Source organism: Danio rerio, chromosome 21, assembly GCF_049306965.1.
Source record: "Danio rerio strain Tuebingen ecotype United States chromosome 21, GRCz12tu, whole genome shotgun sequence".
NCBI classification, from domain to species: Eukaryota; Metazoa; Chordata; class Actinopteri; order Cypriniformes; family Danionidae; genus Danio; species Danio rerio.
The window spans coordinates 26,007,785-26,032,440 of NC_133196.1; the positions used below are offsets into that span (position 1 = coordinate 26,007,785).

The following is a 24,656-nucleotide window of genomic DNA, read 5'->3' on the forward strand; positions in this document are numbered from 1 at the left end:
TAAAATTTACTTAAAATTTTATACAATTTAAAACAACCTGCTGATGTAATGTTCAAGAGATATTTTTATTAATGCTGAAAAACAGCCAAGTTGCTTAATATTTCTTATTTAATATATAAACTATTAAACATTTAAAGAGGTGATCTAGTGTGTATTTTTAAAGCTTGGTTGTGTTTTTAAGATGCAAAGCATTGTGGCTTTATGCTTCATTCATAAAAATCCCATTATTTTTTCAAACACCTTACTTGATTATATACAGCTACTTGGCTTACATCACAACCACTGTCATATTTCTTAGTTCCTCCGAAAGGCCGGCCCTCAAGAGGCTCTGATTGGTTAGCTAACATAATGTGCTGTGATTCACGGATCGGCTCTAGGAAAAGTGTCAAGCCCCTACAAGCATGCGCTTTGTCTCTGCTGTGTAAACACTGTCAGTCTGAGTAGCAGTTAAAATCAGAGAGAAAAATGACACAAAGGACACAGCTGAACCTCACGTCTGCTCTTTACATGAAATCTGACAAGTGACTTTCACATATATTTGGAATAGGCATTTTTCTAAAATTTATTAATATAAAACGTTTACATATCTTCTACGAGTTTGTTACTTGAGATGTAGAATGTAGGGAAAGAGGCTGCATAAAGAGACACTGCTGCTCTGAAGGCTGTGGCTGTTTACAGCGGTGTGATGGATAAATATGAATTTGTGGCTAAATTGTTAGCGGTGCCACACAGCATCTCCCATTGTTTACATCCTTGTTTACGTTGTCGTTACAACATACCATTAACGCTAGAAACTCTGCATGTTATAGATCAATTTTAACAAATAAAAAGTACTTGCAGGTTGTGGCTCACAATCCACAGCTTCTTCTATTATGATTTTAGCCAAATCCAGCACTTAACTGGGTGAGATTTTGGAAGCTCCTTTGTCAAATACTAGCCATATATTTAGTAATTTTCTGGAACATAATTAAATTGTAAACACTTCTTTCTATGTGTCCTGTCCTTTGAAGGGCCAAATACAGAAACAGAACAATCTCTGTGGAAATAGCAGCATTTGGACGGCATTTTAGCTTTCTCTGCTATAACATTACAGCAGCTCTGGCTTTGACCCTTTGCTGCACGGGCTTTGCTAAGCTAACTCTGTAAAAGCCAATGTCTCCCTTTGCATTGAACTTTGAGGGTATTACATTCAGAGATGTTGTTTATGTTCACACTGCTACATTACACATCAACTAAAGTTTTAAATATGATATTGTAGTGGACCACCCCTGTAAAAAAAAAATAAATAAAAAAAAAAATAAATAAATTCACATTTTTTCCTTTTGAAATAATTTTTAAAATCAAATAATTTTAATGCATCCGTCTTGCTAAATAAAACTATTCATCATCACCTTTTTTACGTACTGGCTCCAAACATTTTTAACAGTAGTATGAATATATAAGAACAACAAAAATAGAAACAATCTTGTGCAGTACAAGCATAAAGCATCTACTGATTTGATAAACCATTAAGGGAGTTAACAGGAATGTGCACACGTACAATAATAATAAACCAGACTCCCGACCCAACAGCTAACCGAAGTTCATATCAAAATGTTTTTTTTTTCAGAACAAGCCAGTAAGGAAGTACAAAATCCCCTTAAGGATAAACTGACAAATATTGCTATGTAAACCTAATAGTTTGTCTCTTTCATTCTCTCATAGTTCCTTCCAGCTGTCTTGGCGTGTTCACAGAGGCAGCTGCCCTTTACTCCACTGAGAGGAAGACATTGTTGCCCCACAAGAAACGTAGGAAATGAGGACAAGCTAAGGGAGCTACATCTGGAGCAACACCTGCTACAGCTGAAACTAAGAGTATAAAATAAGGGCTATTTATTTTGTGAATGTGAAAGTGCTTGAACAAGAAAGGACTGATTAGACCCGAGGCATCTACAATGTGCCCTATTCATGCTGCAAAACCTTGGTAAACAAAATATTACAGCTACCTTTATCACTGTTACGCCACTGGTGTGATAGGACGCTATAAGGTTAACCATTGACATGGAGCATTTGCTTAATGAGGTGAATGATTCATAAGACGCTTTGTGACGTTCGCTGTCGGGTTGAAGCTCGGCAGGGGAGCAGAGAGGTATTCGCTGTATTTGAACATGCACAAAGGCAATACACAAGATTGTGTTTGAGTCACCATGGAGAGACTGTAGCTCATATTGTCAGCGGACAAAGCTGGGATTATTTTATAGCCTATCTTAGCCAGGGTCGTGTAAATCAGCCCAGAGTTTGGAGTTTGTTGCAAACTAGCTTCACAATGAGTCTTTCGGGAAAACACAAAGAGATTGGCTTGAAAGAGCAGATGAACTGTGCCATAAACTGACATCACAAACATCATTTTAAATAGAGATACTTTGAATGTAGATATTCAAAACAGCATTTATGGACTGGTATTAAATTCTGTTAATACTGATATTAACATTTAGAACATTTGCATGTTATGGCTGACTGATAAAGGGCAGACAATAAAGTTACATAGTATAAAAGTTATAATCAACTTCTTAAAAGTCTTAAAGTAAAATGTCTTAGTAACACTATTTTGATGGTCCATTTGAGTATTAGTAGACTGCTCCATCAACAGACATTTAACTGACTATAAGAAACAAGTACATATCAACTTACACTAACTCTAACCCCAACCTAACAGTCTACTTACAATCTAATGAGAATTAGTTGGCATGTAGATGCAAGGTAACATAAATTCAACAAACGAACCATCAAAATAAAGTGTGACCAATGTATTTTTTAAGATTTGCTGAAGTACTCCGTGTACTACATGTGTTTTTAAATTAATATTGTTTTTAAAGTATACACGACATGTAAACACTGCATTTATTGGTAAAGAGAGAAGTTTACATTTGCATGTATTTTGCATATTAGATTTGTATGTAGTTTCATATGTTTTGGATATTTAATTGCGTGCTCATTTCTCCTATCTAGACTACATTGATTAGATAATGTAAATGTAAAAATGTGAATAATGAACAGGTAAAATAAATACCCAATGCATTTCAAATGCATCAGGTGAAATTAGGCATCTAAACATTATAATGTACAGAATGAAAAAAAAACACTTTTTTTCAAAATCTATCTATTTTTTAAAGATTTTTTAAAAAAGATTTGATTATTAAAGGTATAGTTCACCCAAATATTTAAATTATTCCATCATTGATTCACCGTTTAGTTGTTCCAAACCTGTTTGAGATTCTTGCTTTTGTTGAACACAAAAGAAGATATTTTGAAAAATGCTGGTAGCTGGCACAAATTTTATTAAGTTTTTACTTGTATGGTTCTTTTCACATTAATTATTGTTCCATAACATATTTACAAATGGTGTACATCATTACAAAACAGTCAGAATAAGAAACATGGAGTTGTGTGTAGGGTGAGCAGTATATAATTATAGTTAACAGTTATACAGTATATAGTTTCTTTTGACACTACATACATGATGTCAAAAAATACTATGGAAGTCACTGCGTGCCAGCAATCAGCAATCTTTAAAATCAAGTCTTCAAAAAAACCACAGTAAAGTAGGTATTTTTCTTCATTTTTTTACATTTAATTTCTGGGTGAACTGAAATGTCTTAGAAATAGTGGCTATGGTCATCGAAATGAAAAAAATAGCAGAAACGATGATCCACAATTAAATGTATATATATTTTTTATGCAATATTAAAATATATACAGTTATATACAGAAGTCAGAATTAATAGCCCTTTTAGATTTTTTTTTCTTTTTTAAAAATTTCCAAAAATTATGTTTAACAAAGCAAGGAAATTTTCAAAGCGTGTTAGATAATGTTTTTTCTTCTGGAGAAAGTTCAAAGTGTGTTAGATAATGTTTTTTTCTTCTGGATAAAGTTTTGTTTGTTTTATTTCGGCTAGAATAAAAGCAGTTTTTGATTTTTTTAAAACCATTTTAAGGTCAAAATTATTAGCCCCTTTAAGCTATATATTTTTTTGATAGTCGACAGAACAAACCATTGTTATATGATAACTTGCCTAATTACCCTAACCTGCCTAGTTACCCTAATTAACCTAGTTAAGTCTTTAAATGTCACTTTAAGCTGTTTAAAAATGTCTTGATGAATAACTAGTCAAATATTATTTACCGCCATCATGGCAAAGATAAAATAAATCAGTTATTACAAATGACATTTTAAAACTATTATGTTAAGAAATGTGTTGAAAAAATGTGCTCTCCGTTAAACAGAAATTGGGGAAAAAATAAAAAGGAGGGCTAATAATCCTGAGTTCAACAGTATATTAGTATTTAATAGTGGATTAAATATGCATTACAAAGTTCTAAGACACTAATTGATGGTGGGACAGTATTATAGTACAATAAACTGCAAAAACATTGACAAACATATTAACATGCATTTAGATGCAGATCAAGAAAGGGAGGAGGGAAAAAAAGAGAGTGTTATCAGTGTAAATCTATAAGACAAGGGTCAAAGTCACGAACTACAGAGACCAGAAAAGCAATAGATGAAAAAACTACTCCATATTTATTGTGCTTGCACCCAGTCATCAGGAAGGTTAGGAAAGTCCAGTGAAACAAAACAGTAGTGTTCAGAGCACCACTGAGAAGCGGGCGATTGTGCGGAGATGCACAGGACAGTTTGGAGTTAGTCTGTGTTAGACGTAGTACGTGGATAAACGATTTGGTCTACCTGAGCTCAGCCTGTAGGGGTTTAATGGGTCGGGTGCCAATGCACTGTCCTGCTTTATACTCTCCATCTCCAAATCTGCATGCCAGGAGGACAGAAGGGGAAAGGGAGGGAGGGACCCAGTTAGAGAACATGAGAACAACAGCTGCACATGCAGCTCTAATAAGCTTTGCAGTCTTTTAGGAGAGAATCCCCTCACTCCACATTTCCCGTCCATTAGGAGAGTTTCACAACAGTTCAAAAAGTGCCATAAATGATAATCAACGAGCTGGTGCAGTAAAATGCACATGAAGACAAGACAAACACTAGTCTATCGTGGATAAGCTGAAATACAAGAGAAACACTGTTTTATGATACTGCCAAAGGACAACTGATGCATGCAGGGTGAAAGTGTGATAAAACAAAGATAAAATGTGTGTGTGAGAGAAAGAGAAGCAGGAGACAGAAAGTACCTAACTAAGGTGACTATAACTATGTCTGTGTTTAAAGGCATAGTGAACAATATAAAACAGTCATCATTTACTCTGCTTCATGCCACTTGAAACTAGTATGACTTTCTTCAGGAAAGATGCGAGCAAAGACAAACCAATCCCAAAGAGAAAAAAAACAAGCCAATCCAAACTAAAAAAACAGGAGCTCTGCAGGTTTCACTAAGTTAAAGACATGTTTTAAACCAATATGAATTGAATTTTAGACTTTTACAGGGCTAAACACTAAGGATTTATATATTTTTTTGAATATTGGAAAACATTTTCACTTGCCCTATCAAAAAAAAAAAAAAAGTTGAATTACAAATTGAATACATCTAATAATAATAATGATAATAATAATAATAATAATAAAATACAGGTCTGGAAAATAATTAAACCATTACGGCAAATAAAGTAAAAAAATAAAATATTTAAATAAAAAGTTAAAAGTTGGTGGATTGTTGGTGATTGTATGAGTGTTAATGGCCAGATTGCTGACATGTTGAAAAAGATTTAAGACATGCAGCACAATATTTCAGTAGATTTATGACTTTTTAAAGCCTAAATATAATTTTGAGATTTAAGACATTTTAAGATTTTAAGACCCTGCGGATGCCCTAAAAAAATAAAGAAATAATCCATATGCCATGGAAAATAAACTGAACACTGCTGGTTTTCTTATAAACTAACCAGTGCCTGCCATGGTAAAAATTAATAAATGCAATGAATAAATAAATAAATAAACAATAATATCCAAATAATATCTACTAAACACATGTCTAGTTCAAAACATTAAGCATAAAAGTTTTATACAATTATGCAACCAAACAAGGCCAAATAATAAATAAATTAATTAATTAATAACACTTTATTTTGATGGTCCATTTGAGTATTAGTAGACTGTCTGCTTAATTTCTGTTGATACTGCTCTATCAACAAACATTTAACTGACTATAAGAAACTTTGCAAGTACGTCAACGCACTGACCCTAACCCCAACCCCAACGTAACAGTAGTTGGCATGTAGATGCAATGTAACTTGAATCCAACAAACGGACCATCAAAATAAAGTATGACCAATAAATAAAATAGTTCCACACATTCCAAGTAAAAGCGAATATAAAAGTCACACATGTTTATAATGGCATGAAGGTGTGAGCAAGATGACAGGCTTTTTAACCAGGGCAAAAAAGGTAGGCGTTGGGGTAAATATACCAGCACGCACAGGGTGGGAACAGACTCCAGGATGCCGGCCGCAGACCAGAGCAGGGGGACGCTGAGGGAGCAGTGGAGGAAGCATGGTTAAATAACACATCACACATGCATGCAATAAATGCAAAGCAACGCAACATACATTCCAAACATGTACCACAGAGTACAAGCAGTAAAAACACAGCTAAACTACATCAAAACCTTTCTGCAGTGTCATGTGCACCATATACCTCATTATTTTCTGGCAATGCCCTAAAATATAAACAATAAAAAAAACACTGCTGCAATTATGCACAACAACGCCATTCTCTTTTCGGGGGTGATTGCAATATTACTCCCAAAGGACAAGATGTATGATAGAGTCTTCCCACGACCCACTGCAAGCCATTCTGATTTCTGATCATTTGGATGACTCATGATGATGATGATTCAGCCCTCAGCAGATGCCAATAAGTATTGACTGGATACAGCCAAAACCAAACAAAAACGTCTGGAGGTGATTGATACCTCTCCAGAGTGCTTGGCAAGCCAGTTAGTCCAAGTTATGATGTAAACTGACCCCTTATAAAGCTGTCCACATGCTTTCACGGCCACTCCAAATATGACTAAATGTATTACTCTTGTTATGGTTGTGAAAGCTAGCAACAGTCCATTTGAGATGTCTATTAATCAAAGGGTTTCGTTCGACGTTCCGGTGCACAGCCCGTGAGATGTTGAGTAAATATGAGGGAATAAACCACACAATGCTGTACCAGTGTGCGATGTATAAAGGTATATTCACTCGCTCCAATAAAACATTAGGAATGAATTGAGGGAAAGCAAACAGATACAACTATGAAATGAAGAGGGTCAAAGGGTTCTTATGTGCGGAGGGTGGAGAAAAACAGAATGTAGCCTGGGAGCAAACCACAAATTTCCCATGCAGCATGTTTGACGATGTGTTTCGAGATTCGAAAACCTTGAACGCCTCACAGCCAATTTGTTGAAATCTGAAGTGACACTTTTTAAAAAAGCAGCTGTGCCCTTCCTGCAAGGACGATTTCCTCCAAAACATCAAGTAGCAGCCTTGCAGTCTTCTCTTCATGGAGGTTTGAAGATCTGCAATTCACAGAACAGGACCCAGAGGCTCCAGCCTGCACCTGTTCCAGTACACTCAAGTACACACGCACACACACAAACACCACAGACTCAATCCACGGCTGATTCAACACGTCACTTCTTGTCTACATTGTTCCCATCCACTCAAACATGATTACACCCGAGTAACAAGCTACCCTTCAAAAACCTGCATCTTTTCAAAGGCCTGACAGCCTTGGGCGCAATCTGAATGCTTATGAACAGCAATCGTGACTTTGTGCTCGTATGCTGATGTTTGCTGGGTTGCTGCTGTTTGTAATGCCTTGCGGTGCAAGTAAGCTGTTATGGGATGGTTAATACAGACGTGCGCAGAGGAACTGATGAGCTGTCCCTGCTGGATTTGAGGTATGCGCGAGTGTGTGTTTTGTGGTACCTGGTTTTGGCACAGAGTTGGTGACAGACTGCGGGACCTTGTCGTTTATCAGCTCCACACACTCGCTGGGAAAGAAGCCAACCTGTGGATGGAAGAGAAGGTTTGAAAAAAAGTACCTTCTCTCCCCGGAGACAGGCATGCCAGAGCTTCATCATATCACTTCTGCATCCTGCACTTATTTGCATTCACGAAATAGCTTTAATAGTTTTTATGTCAGAATTGTATTACAGTGTGTTAATATGTTTAAAAAACGTTTGTACATTCAAACAACAAGGGCAAAAAAGAGATTAGAGAACATTCGGATAGACAATTTAGGACAATATCTGGTACTGAATGTTGTGTCTTGTGATCATTGCTAGGACTGGGCAATTAATCAAAGTAATCAAAATCGCGTTCAGAAGCAATAATTGATCAAATGTTTTTAAGGTCAATTTTTTTTCAGTAACTTTCCCAAATTCTTTTTTGACTGTTCTTTTAAGGCAATGTGTGTTTTAATTTCACTTGCTCGAAGCTGATGTTCAATAAATAATCATAGACAGTAGATGGTGTGTTTTGTTTAAATTATTTTAAAATCAAGTAATCCACCCTACGTTCAAAAACCTCTCACGTGTAATATGTGAGCATATTTACTGTATAAAACCTAAGAGAAGGGCAAAAAAAAAAAAAATCATTCTTTAATCGTAATTGAGTTAATGTTTAATTAACAGAGATTTAGATTTTAGGCCAAATCACCCAGCTCTAATCATAGCTAGGTTTTTTTTAAATATTTATTAAATATTTTTTAAATACAGCCAAATCTTTTTTGGTTATGGGCATATATTTTGAGCTCCTGTAGTGATCAAGAAATGTACACCACAGTGGAAACAGGGATTTGTTAGTTAGAAAAAGCTTTCATGTGCTGCATCAACACATCTAGAATAATATTTTAATCATCTAAAACAGCTGAGAATAATTTATTCTGATTAAAGAGGTCTCTTATGCTCAAGGCTGTGATTATTTAATAATACAGAAAAAACTAATGCTGAAATACATAAATGACTGAAATAAGGGAAATGCTTACATTTTTTAATTGAATTCTTTTTATGTATTCCATTATAGACCATTCTGAGGGATGTAAACAAAAATGATGGTCCTAACGTTTTCCTGCTTTACCTTTTCAGTTTCTATTGCTTCCAAGAATCAAAACAGTTCAACATATTGATAAATAATGGTAAGACAGCAGTTTTAACATTAAGTTATGATTGAATTGCCTCTTGTTACAGTTATGAAACGGTTCGTTAACAAGCAGGAAATATTCATGGGCCAATGACATGACCACATTAAAATTGTCTATACTTTTTCTCCATATAAATTGTTGCTGGCCTAAATAGTCAATGCTATTTAATTAGTCAAATCTTCTAAGTAATTAAAAAGTGAAAACCAAAATCCACTTTAGAGATATGTATGAATCGTTTTGGTCTAGTTCTGCCACAGAGGTTTACATTTTGGGCTTAAAATGCATCTAAATGTTCTCCAATGACAACCTTTTATACACATTCCAAGAGATGTCCACCTTGTAAACTTAAACGAATATTCAAAGCTCAGTAGTCTCTCAGGCACAAACAAACTCAGTAGACTAATCTAGCACAACTTTTGAACAGATTTTATCATTATACAAACCAATTGCAGATCATTTACAAATATATATTTATCTTAATCTGTTTCAAAAGTTTATTCTTATTGTCATGAGCTTATCCTGCAGAAAACATTAGCCATGTCTTTAAGTATAACCTTGACTTTCTCAAACATCTCAGACCTAGAGCTAAGCCCAACTTTCCCTGATTTGTTTCTGACATTCCCTGAGACCCTGCTGACACCAGAGTGTGCTGAATCTCATAATGACAGCTGGCAGAGCTCATCCTCCATCCAGACAGATGCTGGATAGTGGATACCTGACCCAGCTGCCAGAGCTCAGCGTCAGACTGCCCCCTGATGGAGACTGCACACATCTGCCAATATGTGCCCCTCTCACTGCATGGGTCCTAGCAGTGAGTCAGTGGAGACCCAGAAATGCCATAACATGCCAGAGCAGTGCGTGCAATAGGGCTAAACAAAGATGGCAACATTGGCCATATGCTTGTGGGGCAATGAGAGAAAACGGGTTGGCAGGTCAGCAGAATATGAAGTGACTCATGATTAGATGAGTGTACCCATGCGCACAGGGCAACAACAAGCCTGAGTTTGCTATCAAACTGAATTGGATCAATTCATATTTATATTTCGTATTATAAAATAAAGCTGCAAAATGCATGATCCTGATTGGCTGATAAACATTCTGAAGAGTTCGTCATTACCACATTTCCAACTTGGTTTTCAAACATTTTTTAAAAAAGAACTGGATATATGTCACATCATATTTACATATAAAAAATATGATATTTTTTGTAATTGTAGTCTACAATTGTGTCCAAGTTACTAGTCTGCCCACAAAGACATGTCCCTCACTTTGTCTAGCAAGTGGAACAACAACATCATCCCTGAGAACGTTGTTTTGAAAGACATGTCTGAAGTAAAGTTATGTTTTGAAATCAAACTTGCAAGATATGTTTTGTTGAAACTTGCAAGACAACAGAGGCACGCATACTCAAAAGCACGGGAAAAACTAGTAGACACTGCAATGCGTGAGGTCAATTTGACTGTTACGGTCATTCAAGATGGAAATAATGAGAAATTTTTATTCAGGGTATATTCAGGAATCAGAGAGTAAAATAAATATCTTTTAAGACTCTTTCCATACATTTTAAGACTTCATCGCCACTTTAGGTCTAAACCAGTAACATTGGCAACAAATTAAATATATTCACTAAATACCGATTGTAAAAAAAAAAAAAATCCTAAAATAAAACATTGTTAATTTAATTCATAAAAGTGTTAATCCAGAAGGTCTTCCCTATAGAACAGCAGAAATAATGGTGCTGCCATGGTTACTTCGGTAAACAATACAGAGTGATATCAAATATTGCAGGCCTTTATAGATTTTATAAACTACACAGCAACCCAAAATTTCAAACATTAGCATACAACTATAATCAAAAAATATGCAACATTTACCTTGTAACAGCATTTAAGACTTTTTAAGGGCCTTAAATTTATCTAAATTGATTTATCAACTTTAAATACTTTTTAAGACCGTTAGAATGAAATATCAGGGTACTAGTTTATGGCTTTTAACAAAATTATTAAATTACAAAATGTAAAAACAATTAAGATGACTGCCTCTGTAGTTTTTTGGAAGTTTTCCTTGATGTTTAACAAATAAAATATTTCATTTACAGCCGTTATTCTCAATTTAAATGTATTTATTGCATTTTAATTAGCTTTAATTTATGATTAGATTATTATAGGTATTTTTGTTTTTTGAAAACTCTTTTGGATTAGCTTATTTCTTTATATTAATTATTATTAGCTTACCTGTTATTCAAAACAATAATTTTAAGCCTATTTATATCAACTCACCAACAAAAAAATCCAATTACATGGTTGTTTTATTAATATACTGGTTTCAATTTATTTTAAAGCAACACTGTTAGATCCTTTGTAGCAGCCAAGTGATAAAAGACCTGAGCTGGCAACACTGCAGTTTCCAGGTTCAGCCTTTATTGCAGACTAGACTTATTATGATCACAGTGAAAGCCTTTAATCGTCACTTGCTCCAGGGGTCTTATACCTGCAATTCCAGAATCTGCCATGCGCACTTAAAGTAGAGCGCTAAATCACATGGAACAAACCTGGAAACCATGTTTTCCCCTCCACCAGGTGGTGTCCTCTTTGGGTGGCATGTCAATGACAGAAACAATATCCCCCACCTGAGAAAGAGAGAGAGAAATTCATCAACGACACTCCTCACAAAACAATCATTGTTAGTGTGGCAATCACAGATCTTCAATCCTGCATAAATCTCTCTTCATTTTTATCTCTGTCACCTCAAATGACAGCTCATCAGCTGCCTGTGCGATGTAGCGCTTGATCACGTGGGCCGCTGCGATAGCTGGAACATTTATAGATGATTCTTCATGCACCAGCAAATGATTCCCTTTGTTGTCAACCTAAAGGGAAGAGATTGAGGCCCCGTTTACACTAGTGCGTTTTAGTTTGAAAACAACAAGTTTTGCTACGGTTACGCCATCCGTCCACACTACGCCGGAGTTCTCGAGCGCCGAAAACGGAGCTTTTTGAAAACGCTGGAGAGGCCGTTTTCATTCTAAAACGCTGCTGCTCCGTCTCAGTGTGGATGGGGAAAGACGGAGACATCTGAAAACGGAGGCGGGGCTGCAAACGTTCGCCTATCTGATTGGGGCTTTTCCTTAATATTAAGTAGCCCACATACAGTTCAGTCTCGCATGCTCTTCTTGTAAGTTAAGACTTCGCAAGTTTGATCAAGGCTGCATCTCTTCTTCTCAGTTTGATATGGAAAACATACCGAGGACACGGGTAAATCTTCAAAGGGAACAGTGTACTTTATAACTTCATTCACATCACCTTGGCTACGTTGTTTCACTTTCTCAACAATAAAATGTAAACATGATTTAAGGAACTGCCTATTTTCTTTTTAATATTAGCAACTTAACAGACAGCAGAAATGTTGAGGCGCTGTGCTGCATATTTGAGCATCATCTTCACTGTGTGGATATTTATAACAAAACGGAGCCTATAACAACTGCCTCCTTTCAATTTCAGTGAAAATACGAAACCCACCCTCTCTTTTGCTGAATATCAGTTTTAATAATCGATAATTATAAAAGTATAACATACAATAAGTTTATACATTGTGGAAAATAAAGGCAAGCGATCAGTCAATGTACCTGGATTAATCATTAACTTATCTTTGCGCTTAACCAAAACATGTTACCCGTGAACAAGTAACTTAATAGATTCCAATGACCAAAGTCAGGGAATTGGCCTATGTCGTTGGATAAAGACAACAACATGAATGAAATATCACGTTTAGCAAATATAGTGAGATTAGATCCAGCGGGAGATGCTTGATGAGCAGTCCGACAAGCAGAGCTCTCATCTGGGTAGAAATGCTGGAGCGCTTGCTCGAGAGTGTGTGTGTGGTCACGTGATGTGTGTTTTCAGCGTTTTGGTGTGGACGGAGAGCTGTTCAGAAACGCTGGGTAAAACGCGAGTGTGGACGCGGATCGTTTTCATTCTACAACGCCGTTTTAAAACTAAAACGCACTAGTGTAAACGGGGCCTAATGTGACAACTTGGCTAATGGCAACATTGAATATACGTTCTTATCCTTACTGATTTTTTAAGTGAATAATCAGCGCGCAATCAGCTCCCTGCCCAAATGACATTAAAATCAGTACCTCCATCCACGTGAGGGCCGGCCCACAATTGATCTTGTTATCAGCAATGGCTGAGAGACGGGAGAGGTAAGCCATCAGCATCTGGGAAACTGCCTGTTGGTAAAAGAAAGGGAAAGAAGGAGAGTTAAGTAAGCATGATATCTTCCAAGGGGTAATTCTATAAATACAGTGTATTTTTACAAGAGTTTTGTGAAAGCCCATATAAAACTGAAGGAGGAATGTTTTGAGTTTGCCTACTTTCTCATTACAAAATTGCAGGGTAGGTTTATGGAATGCGGCTTTCTGTTTAGAAACAGTTTCGTTTTTTTGACATAGGAAATGCAGAATTTCTATTTTAAGCAAGAATGCCGTTTTGACATTTTATTTTTGACATTTTGCTTTAATGATAGGACAATATTTTGACAGGAAGTAAACTGGGAGAGACGGAGTGGAATATGATCAGGACAAGCCCACAGGTTGGGACTTGAACTTGGGACAGTTTCGCTATACTGTTTGTTGGCACACTGAACAAGTAGATCATGATTTTCTCATGATTCTGTAGATGTAAAATAAAGGTTAACATGAGTAGGCTATTATTATTGTTATTTCTCAAACATACAGTAAGTTAAAGGTACAATAATATTAGGCCTATGTGTAGGTCTACTGTTGGTTAAAATGCTAAATTTCGCACAGACTTGGAATGGAGAACTTGAATAGACTTTAAATCTGTCCTGGTTGTTAAAGGTGCAGTAGGAGATTTTCTTCAGAAAGATTTTTTGTTTTGTTGGTTGAAAGTCTCTTAACAGTCCAGTAATGATTAATGTAAATAATCTAAATGTATTTATATGTATTTTTTCATTCTGAGTAAGGCATAAAACAAAAAATGTTTATCCAATTAAAAAGTTGTTGGGGTGATATTTCCTATAACTCCGATAAGTAGCCCAAACTGTCAACAAATGTAGATTTGGACTTCTGTGCATCTCTGTTCATGCATATCGGCCATTACTGCGTGCACGCTTGCATGCGTGCCACATGTTCACGAGACAGTCACAGCCGAAATAACATGTAAGTGTGGCTTAGTAATAAGAGTAATTCCTGCACGCCTTCGGCCAACCACTAACTACATTTTTAACTGGCGAATGACATGAACTAGTTGGTTGTCTGCTGTCATGTCGTGGCGCATAAACATAATGCGATATGATTAGTTAAATAAGGTGCGCTTTTTTTTTTTCTGCCGATTGCAGCTCATGGTTGTCATCGCTTTGAGGGGAAAAAAAAAAAAAAAAAAAAAACCTTCCTTACAAATTATACTTCCCATGCAGCTCTCAAACGATCGCACTGTGCAACAAACAATATTTACAACTTTATTACCTGTTATTCACAGCCTATGCAGGTTCTGTTCACTAAAACAGACTAAATTGGCGGAAACGTGTTTCATCTCTGTAGTAAACAAACAGTGCGTCAGCTTGTGTGATTTCACAGCCGTTAATCAAAATTGACAATTTGACAAAAATTGACATTTTGGGTGAATTACACCTTATAAATACAGTATGCGACATGTCAACACCATTTGGAGGTGTCTGTTGCTAAGCAACGTATATAAAACATGAAGTCTGTGCTAATAGCCTAATGGTTAAGTACACTGACATATAGCACCATGGTGCTCACAGCAACCCAAGTTCGATTCCTGCCTCGAGGTCCTTTGCCGACCCTTCCCCTCTCTCTGCTCCCAACTATTTTCTGTCAATTCTCTGCACTATTCTATCCGTTAAAGAATAAAAAATAAATTACAATTTAAAATAATTATAAAACATGAAGACTTGTGCGACCACCACGCAACCAAGATCAGATCTCTCCTGATCTTGAAAATATAATTGGCTGAATCGTAGAAAAGCTGAATTAAGATCATGTGTAGGGTCTAATCGAAGCCTCAGCACAGAGTTATCAACACTAACCAGACGCAATGGTATTTTAGATAATGAAAACTAAAACTAAGACTAAAACTATATTTTAACTAAAACAAAATAAAAAACCTTACAAAAGAAAACTAAACAAAGCTAGGTTGTTAAAAGTTCCAAAAACTAAATTAAACTATATAGAACCTAAATAGAATTTGACAAAATAAAAAGGTAAACAAACTAACAAAGATATTGATGAAAAGAATAAAACTAAACTAAAAAGAAAATAAGCTAATTAAAAAAGTACAAAAAAATAAAAAATAAATATGTAAAACTATAATAACCTTGACCTGATTTGTATTTTTAAAGAAACACTAAAGAAAAAGTCTTTTCAGTGACTGCTGCAGTATGCATTTATTTGCGGCCCAACAGTCTGTTATTGTTTTAGCGTATGCTTGTTGACTGTGGTTACTTTAAATGACCTGGAGTTGCACTCGGTGATAAAATGATCTGGATTATACTTACACACAACCAGCTTGCATAAAATCCAATATAGCAGAAAGAGGAGTGGTGGAGCTGTCTTATATTTATACAGCTCAAAAAATCAGTCTAATAAAAGAGCTCAACCACGCATTTCTTTCTAAAATTTATATCCCGTTTAAACCCCATTACATACAGCTCAATCTAAAAAAGAAATAGAGTAGTTATCATAATTTCTTTCCCAGTAAAAAAAAAATGGAGACAGGAGAATATAAGCTCGTCAGAAAAAAGCTTAACGTTAAAACATGATAGAGGTAAAACTAGTTTTTTTTTATTTATTATTGTGGTAATGCATTCAAGCTCAGAAGTTTGTGTTTTACAGATTATTTTTCAGGCAGAGGAAATTAAAGAGAGCATTTCATAATTCCCAGCCTCCAGAACAACTAATTGAAGGTAAAGTTGTTTTATAAAATGTCAGCATGTGGGTTTACTCTCGGTTTATGATTGTCTAGAAGAAATTAAGCGCACCACATCCCAGTTTGTCTACGTAATTTGTCCTCAGCCATAATGCAACACTGAATGTATTTATAATGTACAACAAAAGCTATATTCTAAATGCAGACAAAAGAAGTCAAAACATCTTAACTACATGAATGTTTCTGTGTCTCTCTGTTTTTAGAAGCACTTTAATATGTAGTTTCCACTTATTCACATCATACCCAACATGGCATAAATGTATCTACGCCATGCAAGTTTCTTTAACTATTTTTATGACAAGTAAATAAGATTTAAAAAGAAAGCACATTTGAAAAGATTATTATTACCTTAATTTTGCTTTATATTAAAGTAAAAATGGATTTAGCACATCGAAAATGTTTGCAGTAATATAAAATAATGAATTGAAATAGTTAAAAAAAAAAGAGCTTATTTATTTTTATTATTATTTATTTATTTACTTTTTTTGGCTAAATTAAAATGTATAATATACACTAGGGATGCTCTGATCGATCGGCCAAAGATCGGTATCGTTAAAGATCGGTACATTTTCATGACTCGATCTACAGTATATTCAACAATCTGGCCGATCTCATGAACCGATCGCAGGGGTTTGTTTATGAGTTTACAAGCAGAGAAAGCCTGCACAACTTAAAGCAGCCACAGCACATGAGGAGGTAAACAATGTGTGGAGGCATGATTGATTGATGTGCTTGTGTCACAACAGCTAAAGAATTTTTAGATGTGGTGCGACCTGTTTATACAGTTTATTGGCAAGACTCGCGCAAGTGATGCTCGCTTTGAACATAACCCTTTGTTTTATGGCTGAGTTACAAAAAAGTCAACTACAAATAAATGATACAATTAATTGTTGTAAATGAAGCAGACTTTAAAATGTAAAAAAAATGTCACTTGACAAAAAGTAATGCACAGGATATTGGAGGGTAAATCAAGGCAAAGGCAGGCGCATGTCGACTAGTGTTTTCAGCAGAACTCCATTGTGGTATAAATGAGAAGAGTTTTGACTGTAATAAAAAGTTTAATACCAAATGTTAAAAATGATACAGCATTACTCATGATTAAAAGAAACATTTTTTTTAGTTATTTTTAAATATTACCTAATGAATTAGGAAATAACCAATGTCCAATTTAATGTTATACGATGTGACACATTCGGTTTGCTATATATTCAGCCCACATCCCTCAATCAAGTTTGGTTTTTGGCCCTTTATAAAAAAAAAAAAATAAATAAATAAAAAAAAAGTTTAGGCACCCCTGTTCTAAGCATTACATTTTTTAGATTAAATGAAAAGAGCAGCAAAGATTTTGCAAGTGACAGATCTGCTGTCAATAGTTGAAGACAAGCAAAATATTTGTATGGTCTTGCATCCATTTGGGTCTGTTTACATATGACAACTGAAAGTTCTGGCTAGAAAAAAAAAGATAAAACTGGCTAGAATTATTAGATAAATAAAACTTTTTTTTTTCATGAATAGTTAATAATATAACTTCTGGTAAAATAGTTATTGTAATAAACACTAGTTCCTTTTAGTAAAGAAGTAATGGATTAATAGGTGTGCATTTTAACTTCTTTTGCATCAGATATGTGCTCCAAATTTTTCCTTAATTAAGACATGTTGCATTCTTCTTTCATCATTTGCAATGTTTCCAAATGCATTGTTTGTCATTTTTCTTACTAATTTTTATGTCTGTGTTATATTATTTTCTGTAAATCTGCTTCTGGCCATGTCCACATTTAATGGAATGGTTATAATAGACATGTTTGTGTCTATTGCTGTTACTGTTTATAATGTCCATACCTTTTGTTTGTACTTTCCCTGTAAAGCACTTTGTGTGACCTTGTGGCCGTTGGAAACTTGCTATATAAATAAATTAAACTTGAACATCTCCACCTTATAATTATACTTAGAGTGAAAATGTGCATAATGCATTATAAATCTTGAAGCATTGGAATCAGTACTCTGTATCGGCCGATCACCATGACAAAGAATCTGTACTTGGTATCAGCTGCAAAAATCCTGATCGGAGCATCCCTAATATACACATGCCAGAAGTTATTCAAATCAAAATTAATATGTTTACTCAACAAGAATGTATTAAAGTGACCATGAAAACAATAAAAAAAAATAAAATAAAATATCAGTTTTGTTTAACACTAAACTTACCTAATTCTAATTATCAGGTCTGATGCCATATAGTGCATACATATTAGTATACTACAACACAAAAAGTGATTTGGTGACTGGTAAACAGTCTATGAGAGAACATAGGAGGAGCTTGAGCTGTGCCAATGATCTGTGCCAATGAAGGCCCACAGGAGTGTAATCGCGATCCAAAAGGCACTGAAGGGATCTGTTTCATCTGAGCATGTCTCAGGATCCACCCTCCTGTCAATTCCTTTCCCAGTTATACAGTATGCTGGCACAGACTCACTAAAATGTAATATTAAGGCCAACTGGGGTTAATAAAGAAGCATAAATGCAAAAAGAAGACCATGAAGACAACCGCTTGATCTTTTATGTTTGATTCTGCTTCATGATCCTCCAGAATGGGAGATAACCCTCTACACTACAGAACGATAGCAAACAGAAGCTGAACAGAGTTAAATGACACAAAGGCCTTCTTGAGTTATTGCTACGCCGTACTCATGTTCTAATGAAGCTCATTTGTGTGAGATACAACACGTTTAATGCACAGGCAAGCCTTGTAATGAGGCTGTCCTTTGAGGTGCTTGTTCCTATAAATCAGAGCCAGTTAACCTTTTAAGATCATCACAAGACTTGTTATATCGAATTCCCTTTTCAAGATCCACCAACACCTCTAAATGGCCTCTCTCTGAGTAAACCTGCACAACGCAATTGGTGAAACACGAAATTAGAGCTGTTTTCTAGCACTGAGAAGCTTAAGCCCCCGATTGCACAGAAAACCATCATGGAAGCTTCCACTTAGCAGCTCAGAGAGACTTCAATTACAGTAAAACATAATGGGCAGCATTATCAGGCACTCCAACTTCAAAGCAGATCAATTCAGCTGTGAAAATATGCCACAGTTCAAGTATACTACTCTGGAAAACAAATGCTAGGTATGCCCAAAACAGTCGGAGAAGAGTTTTTTTTTTTTTAAACACTACAGGGATATCCATTTGATGGTCTATCAAGGGACACCATTAGGTGCTGTTAACCAGCATCACTGTGCACTCGTTCATCCCAGATGACTAAAGCTGCTCTGAGAGAGCCATCCTGCTGGATAAGCATCATGTATACTGGGTATAAAAGGTCTGACCACTCTGCGTTTACAGGCAAGAGCGTATAATGGCTCATTGGCCACAGGGGAGTGCTAAAAGAGAGGCGTTTTGGGGTCTTACCTCCGCTCTCTCCCTCAGGCTGTCGAAACGGGGCAGCTCAGGGAGCTGGGAAAATCGGCGGTCATAGATGCAGAGATGGAGATGCTTATCCAAGACTCGGAAATCTTCATAGCTTCGTCTCACGATCCAGCTTCGTCCCTGTGGGGAGGTAAAAGAGGGCCGTAACTCAAAGGTAAACAAACAAATTAAAGTGTGTTGATGTTTGGTTCGCAGAATAAACATGTGGGCTCAGTTCTTGAATAAACCTCATCTGACCAGAGTAGTTTCACCGTGACCACACACACACACTAGGCCACTTCAGAGCAGTCACACCACAGCTGTGTGTGTTTAATCCTGGACAAAGCAGCATTCAAAGGCACGATGAGAGGGACAGTGACCACACAACCTTTTTTTTTCTTTTTTTTTTTTACAGTTACTAGTTTTACATATTCTAATAGAAATATTGATTATTTGAGAGAAGACGGAAAAAAAAACTGAATACAAAGCTTTGGAAAAATAATGAATAAATCTACATATGCAACCTGGACATTGGAAATATCCATATTCACTATGCAAGGTTTAGCTAAATGCATTTTAAAACTTCCAGAAAGGAAAAGTATCGTTGGGTCATTCATAATGTGGGGGGATAGGGGTGGGGGTGATTTTACGGCATTGCATCATGACAAAAATATGTTTAGCGTTCAGAAAACAACACTGGCTGAGCTAAAGCAGACAAGCTCTGGATTTTATCAGCTAATATTAAATAAATTATAAAGGAATGTTGCATGAAAGAGAAACCGTTGCATCACAGAAGTTTGAGGTCAATACGTTTCTTTAAAAAAAAGTATTCTTCAACAAGAACTTTTATTCAACTAGAACACAATAAACATATCCAAAGATGTTAAATACAACATTTTTAATGCTACAAAGCTTTCTCTGAAAAAAATAATAACCAAAGGAGCACAACACTAAAAACGATTTGTATTTTAATTGATTTTCCCAACATTAATGTTTTCATTGGAATGTTACTTAAAAAGAAAAAAAAAAGAAAAAAAGAAAATGTAAGAAATCTACCATCCTGGATCTTTTGAATAACATTGGGTCCTATCAAACACCCGGCACAATAAGGTGCAAGACTTATTTGTTGCTATATTTAGACTATTTTTACATTTTGCGACCTGTTGTTTACATAGGAAATCATTTGCGCCACTTTGTGGATATATATATATATATATATATATATATATATATATATATATATACACATACATATATATATATAAATATATCCACAAAGTGGCGCATGGCATGACGCAAAAGAGAATATGAGATGAGACTCTGTTTGGTTTAATGCACATTATTCTCGAAACACACCCATAATTCATTAAGTGAATAAGCACAACCCTGTTAAATCATGCACCAGGACGCACACTGTATTTTTGCTTTTGTGCACATGCATTTTAGACTTTGCACCTAGATCGTTAAAATAGAGCCCATAGTGTCTGATAAACTTGATCAACTTAATCAGCACATAAACATCTTTTAAATCTACATAATTGCACTGCAAATCTGTCTGACAGCAGGGAGCAGCTTTGATAGGAGAATCAGCAGCTGTATAAAGCACCTGAGAAATCCCAATTTGAAGATGTTAATGAACATGAAACCGAATATGCTGATGGGATCCTATGGAGAAGAGTGTGGGAATAAACCCAGCATGTTAACCTTCTCATCCCTGCCTCGCATGTTGGATTCCTTCTACCCCAATGCCTTTGTGGCTGCACTGTGCAAAGCATCAATCATCCTGACAGTGCTGTGCAGCTTGACTGGGCCACATTGTGCACTGCTGCAGACCCACAGTTAACCAATCAGACAATCTAATGAAACTTTGTACTGCAGCACATGCATGTTTGCTAGTAACTATACACGGTTTGATATACCAAGCACTGAGATGATGCTTAAAGGAACACTACACATTTTTTGAAAATAGGCACATTTTACAACTCACCTAAAATTAAACATTTGATTTTTATCATTTTTGGCAAAATTCATTAAATCATTTTCCTATTTAAAGCTTAGACATTGTGTACCAAGACTGACAGTTAGGGTTGCGCAATATATTTTTTTTGCATCGATATTACAATATGTGAACAAGCAACATTCACATCGCAGGATATGTAATGTGGAGTCAGGATTACAGCAAGGTATAATTGTGGAGTCAGTTTAACCATAAAAACTTGACAGTTTGTTAGTTGTGTGTGTTTTAAGGCCTGTGACTGTGTTTAAAGCATTTGGGCACAAGGAATTATTGCATTTTGTAGCTTCATCTAAAAATTCATTTTATAGACAATTTCAATGGGACCATTGTTTTTGCTTACATACCTCAAAATGGTCTATTTAATAATGTATATGATGAAGAATATACACCTTCATTGTTTGTTTGATAATTTTATTACTGTACCTGAATACTGTTAGATTATTTCATTGATCCCCTTGCTCTATCTATGCTGGTAATCAGTCTATTATGTTTTCTGCAGATGCGCACCTCTAAAAAAACCTTCTCATTCAATATAAACGAATACATTACTTCAAAACAGAGCTGTAAAAGTTATTTAGTGAATTATCGCAATATAAATTGCAGAAAATAAAAATACCGCAATGTACATTTTTTACAATATTCTGCAGGCCTACTGACAGTAAATGAAAATTTGTTATTTTTATGCTAGGAACTATAGTCTCATTCTGGCGTAATAATCAAAGAACGTTGCTTTACCATGGCTGCAGCAGGTGCAATGATATTGAGCATCACATGAAAATTGTTCCCATCTAGCACTGCATAATATTACTGCACCTGCTGCAGCCATGGTACAGCACCAAAGTTCCTTGATTATTATCAGAGCAGGAATCCTAAAGGTAATTTCAATATCTTTATAAGACTTTTTAAAGACCTTCTCAGAATATGTTTATTAAATTAAACCTTTAATTTAATAAACAAAAAGTTGTTAATAAACAGTTGTAGTTAAATAAATCGATGGAGCACAGCCATGCAACAGAACTCAGAAAAGTTCAGAAGAAACAAAACTTGAAAAAATAAATTACAAGGTTGGTTTCAGTGACAGGCTTCAGCCACTATATAAACTTGTCTTTCTCCACCCAGAAGTAAGCAAACTTACATTTTGCCATCTGTTTCGCGCTATGGTTTCACTACATGTGGAGAGCATCACATCACCTTCCTGCATTTGTCACAAATTACATGACATCACCCGGACAGAGGAGCATAGCCGGAACGTCCCAGCCAGAACCAATCGCATAGATTGAGCATGCCGTTGTTAATATTAAGAGGAAAATAAATATATTTATGCTTTTGTGGAGTCAAACACTTTGGACAACGCTTGAACAAAATTTAAGACCTCGTAAAAATGTGATTAAGGCTTAATACCTTATAGAGGCCTTAATTTTCTCCTAATTGATTTATCAACTGCTAATACTTTAAGACCCCGCAGACACCCTGATTATGCTGGAATAAGTCTAGTTCCAAAATATATCAACATATAAAATAGCATCCTCCATTGGTCTTAGTGAGATGCTAATGGTCTAATCCGATTCAGTGATTTATGCTAAGCTAAGCTAAAAGTGCTCCCGCCAGACACAGAGGTTGGCTGAATGGATTAAAAAATTATAAAACTCAACTCTTTAACTCAAGGTTATTTGTAAAATGAGCCTATTTCCAAAAAAATGTCGCGAGTTTCTTTAATAACCACTTGCACAGCAAATCAACTTTGAAAACCGTTCTACAGAAACTAAAAATTCATAAAAATGTATTTGCCGCTAGTATAAAGATAAGGCACATCGATTTATTTCGGACCCTTGTGCATGTGACAAGACTATAATGAACTATTCTCACTACATTAACATTATACAGATTAATTTTCCACTCTAATGAAGCTCAAATCAATTCATGACACTACTCTTTTTCATAACCATTTAGTATTTTTCCTCTCTCGTTTGGAATATATACACTTTTCCTTCCTTTGTTCAGTCACCAAGCCACAAAGTCTATATTCAGAGTAAATGGAAAACCTCAATGTGTTTGATTTGCCATTTTCCCAAATGAGGACCAGAATGAAAATACCTCAAAAATGTTTGTGTTTTTGTGCGCCAATAAAAACAAACAAAAAAAAAAAAAACAAACACCTTCCTACTTCCAATACATTTCATAGGGGTCTGAGCAGCAATGACAGTGGAACTAAAGGGATTTTCCTGTATGTATGATCCCTGTCCATTCAAGAGGTTCCTAGCCAAATATGCACCCTCAGTCGTTAACTTTTTTCTCTCTCTTTATAAACACACAGGAGCAGTGCTGTGGATTTGGATATCTTCACAACACACACACACCAGGATAAAATGAGGTTTCCACACACAAAACCCAGACTGCAGATATTTTTCCACTGAGTTTTCAAGGCTGCCAGCGCTCAAATCAAGTGCACAAGCAGCCGGTTGCGTATATGCTACACAAGATTTAAAGGGACAGCTCACTTTAAAATTCTGTACATTTTCTGATTTAAATTTATAGCTTAACTGGTTGACTGAAGTGCATAAATCATCTCTACCTTTAGCGAGAGGCCACTGGCACAATATTAACTTGAACAAGGCATTTTAAAACTATACAATTCTGAAATTCATAAATACAACATTCATTCTCATGCATATGGACAAAATTCTTATTATGCAAGAAACACTTTTACCTGACAGTAGATCTGAACCAAATACACAGGCTCTTTTGACTCCAGGCCATTCCGTGTCACTTCAGTCTGCTCATCTGCGAGGGTTAACTATGGAGAAAGAGATGAACAAAAGGATGAGTGGATGTTCTTGTTTTAGTGACAGCTGTAGACTGCTGATGCTGAAAACGCATAAGACATCCATCACATCTTTTTGCTACTATGAGAAACTTTGGTGCTCTCAGTGAATAAACTACTTGTGTGTCTCTACAGTCATGTGTAGAGATGGCACCTCTGGTAAGAAAAGGTGCTAACAGATTTGTCACAGACTGAGCAAATTGCCTGCATACTATAAATAATAAATACAGATGCACAGAAACAGTCAATCCAGTGAGAGACGGATCAAAAACTGAGCCATGTGTAGAAATCCACAAGTGATTAATTTATAGAGTGA

At 35.7% G+C, this 24,656-nt stretch overlaps 1 protein-coding gene across 29 annotated transcripts in view; it reads right to left on the bottom strand.

Annotated features, from left to right (window-relative positions):
* The window catches only part of arhgap32b (Rho GTPase activating protein 32b), a 138,845-nt gene that overhangs the window by 22,028 nt on the left and 92,161 nt on the right, over nt 1–24,656 (bottom strand). For 10 of the 29 annotated variants that reach the window (XR_012396793.1, XR_012396792.1, XM_009295413.5 and 7 more), the window contains 8 exons: nt 24,227–24,313; nt 19,506–19,643; nt 13,269–13,361; nt 11,877–11,999; nt 11,682–11,759; nt 7,915–7,996; nt 6,418–6,468; nt 4,727–4,801 (listed from right to left, as the gene is read on the bottom strand). Coding sequence is in view for 22 of the 29 variants with exons in the window: in XM_009295413.5 (XP_009293688.1) it covers nt 4,727–4,801; nt 6,418–6,468; nt 7,915–7,996; nt 11,682–11,759; nt 11,877–11,999; nt 13,269–13,361; nt 19,506–19,643; nt 24,227–24,313 (727 nt within the window). In the remaining 7 variants the exon portion in view is untranslated. The remainder of the gene's footprint in view (nt 1–4,726; nt 4,802–6,417; nt 6,469–7,914; nt 7,997–11,681; nt 11,760–11,876; nt 12,000–13,268; nt 13,362–19,505; nt 19,644–24,226; nt 24,314–24,656) is intronic. The other 19 variants (XR_012396796.1, XR_012396795.1, XM_073935356.1 and 16 more) reach the window with 3 other exon arrangements.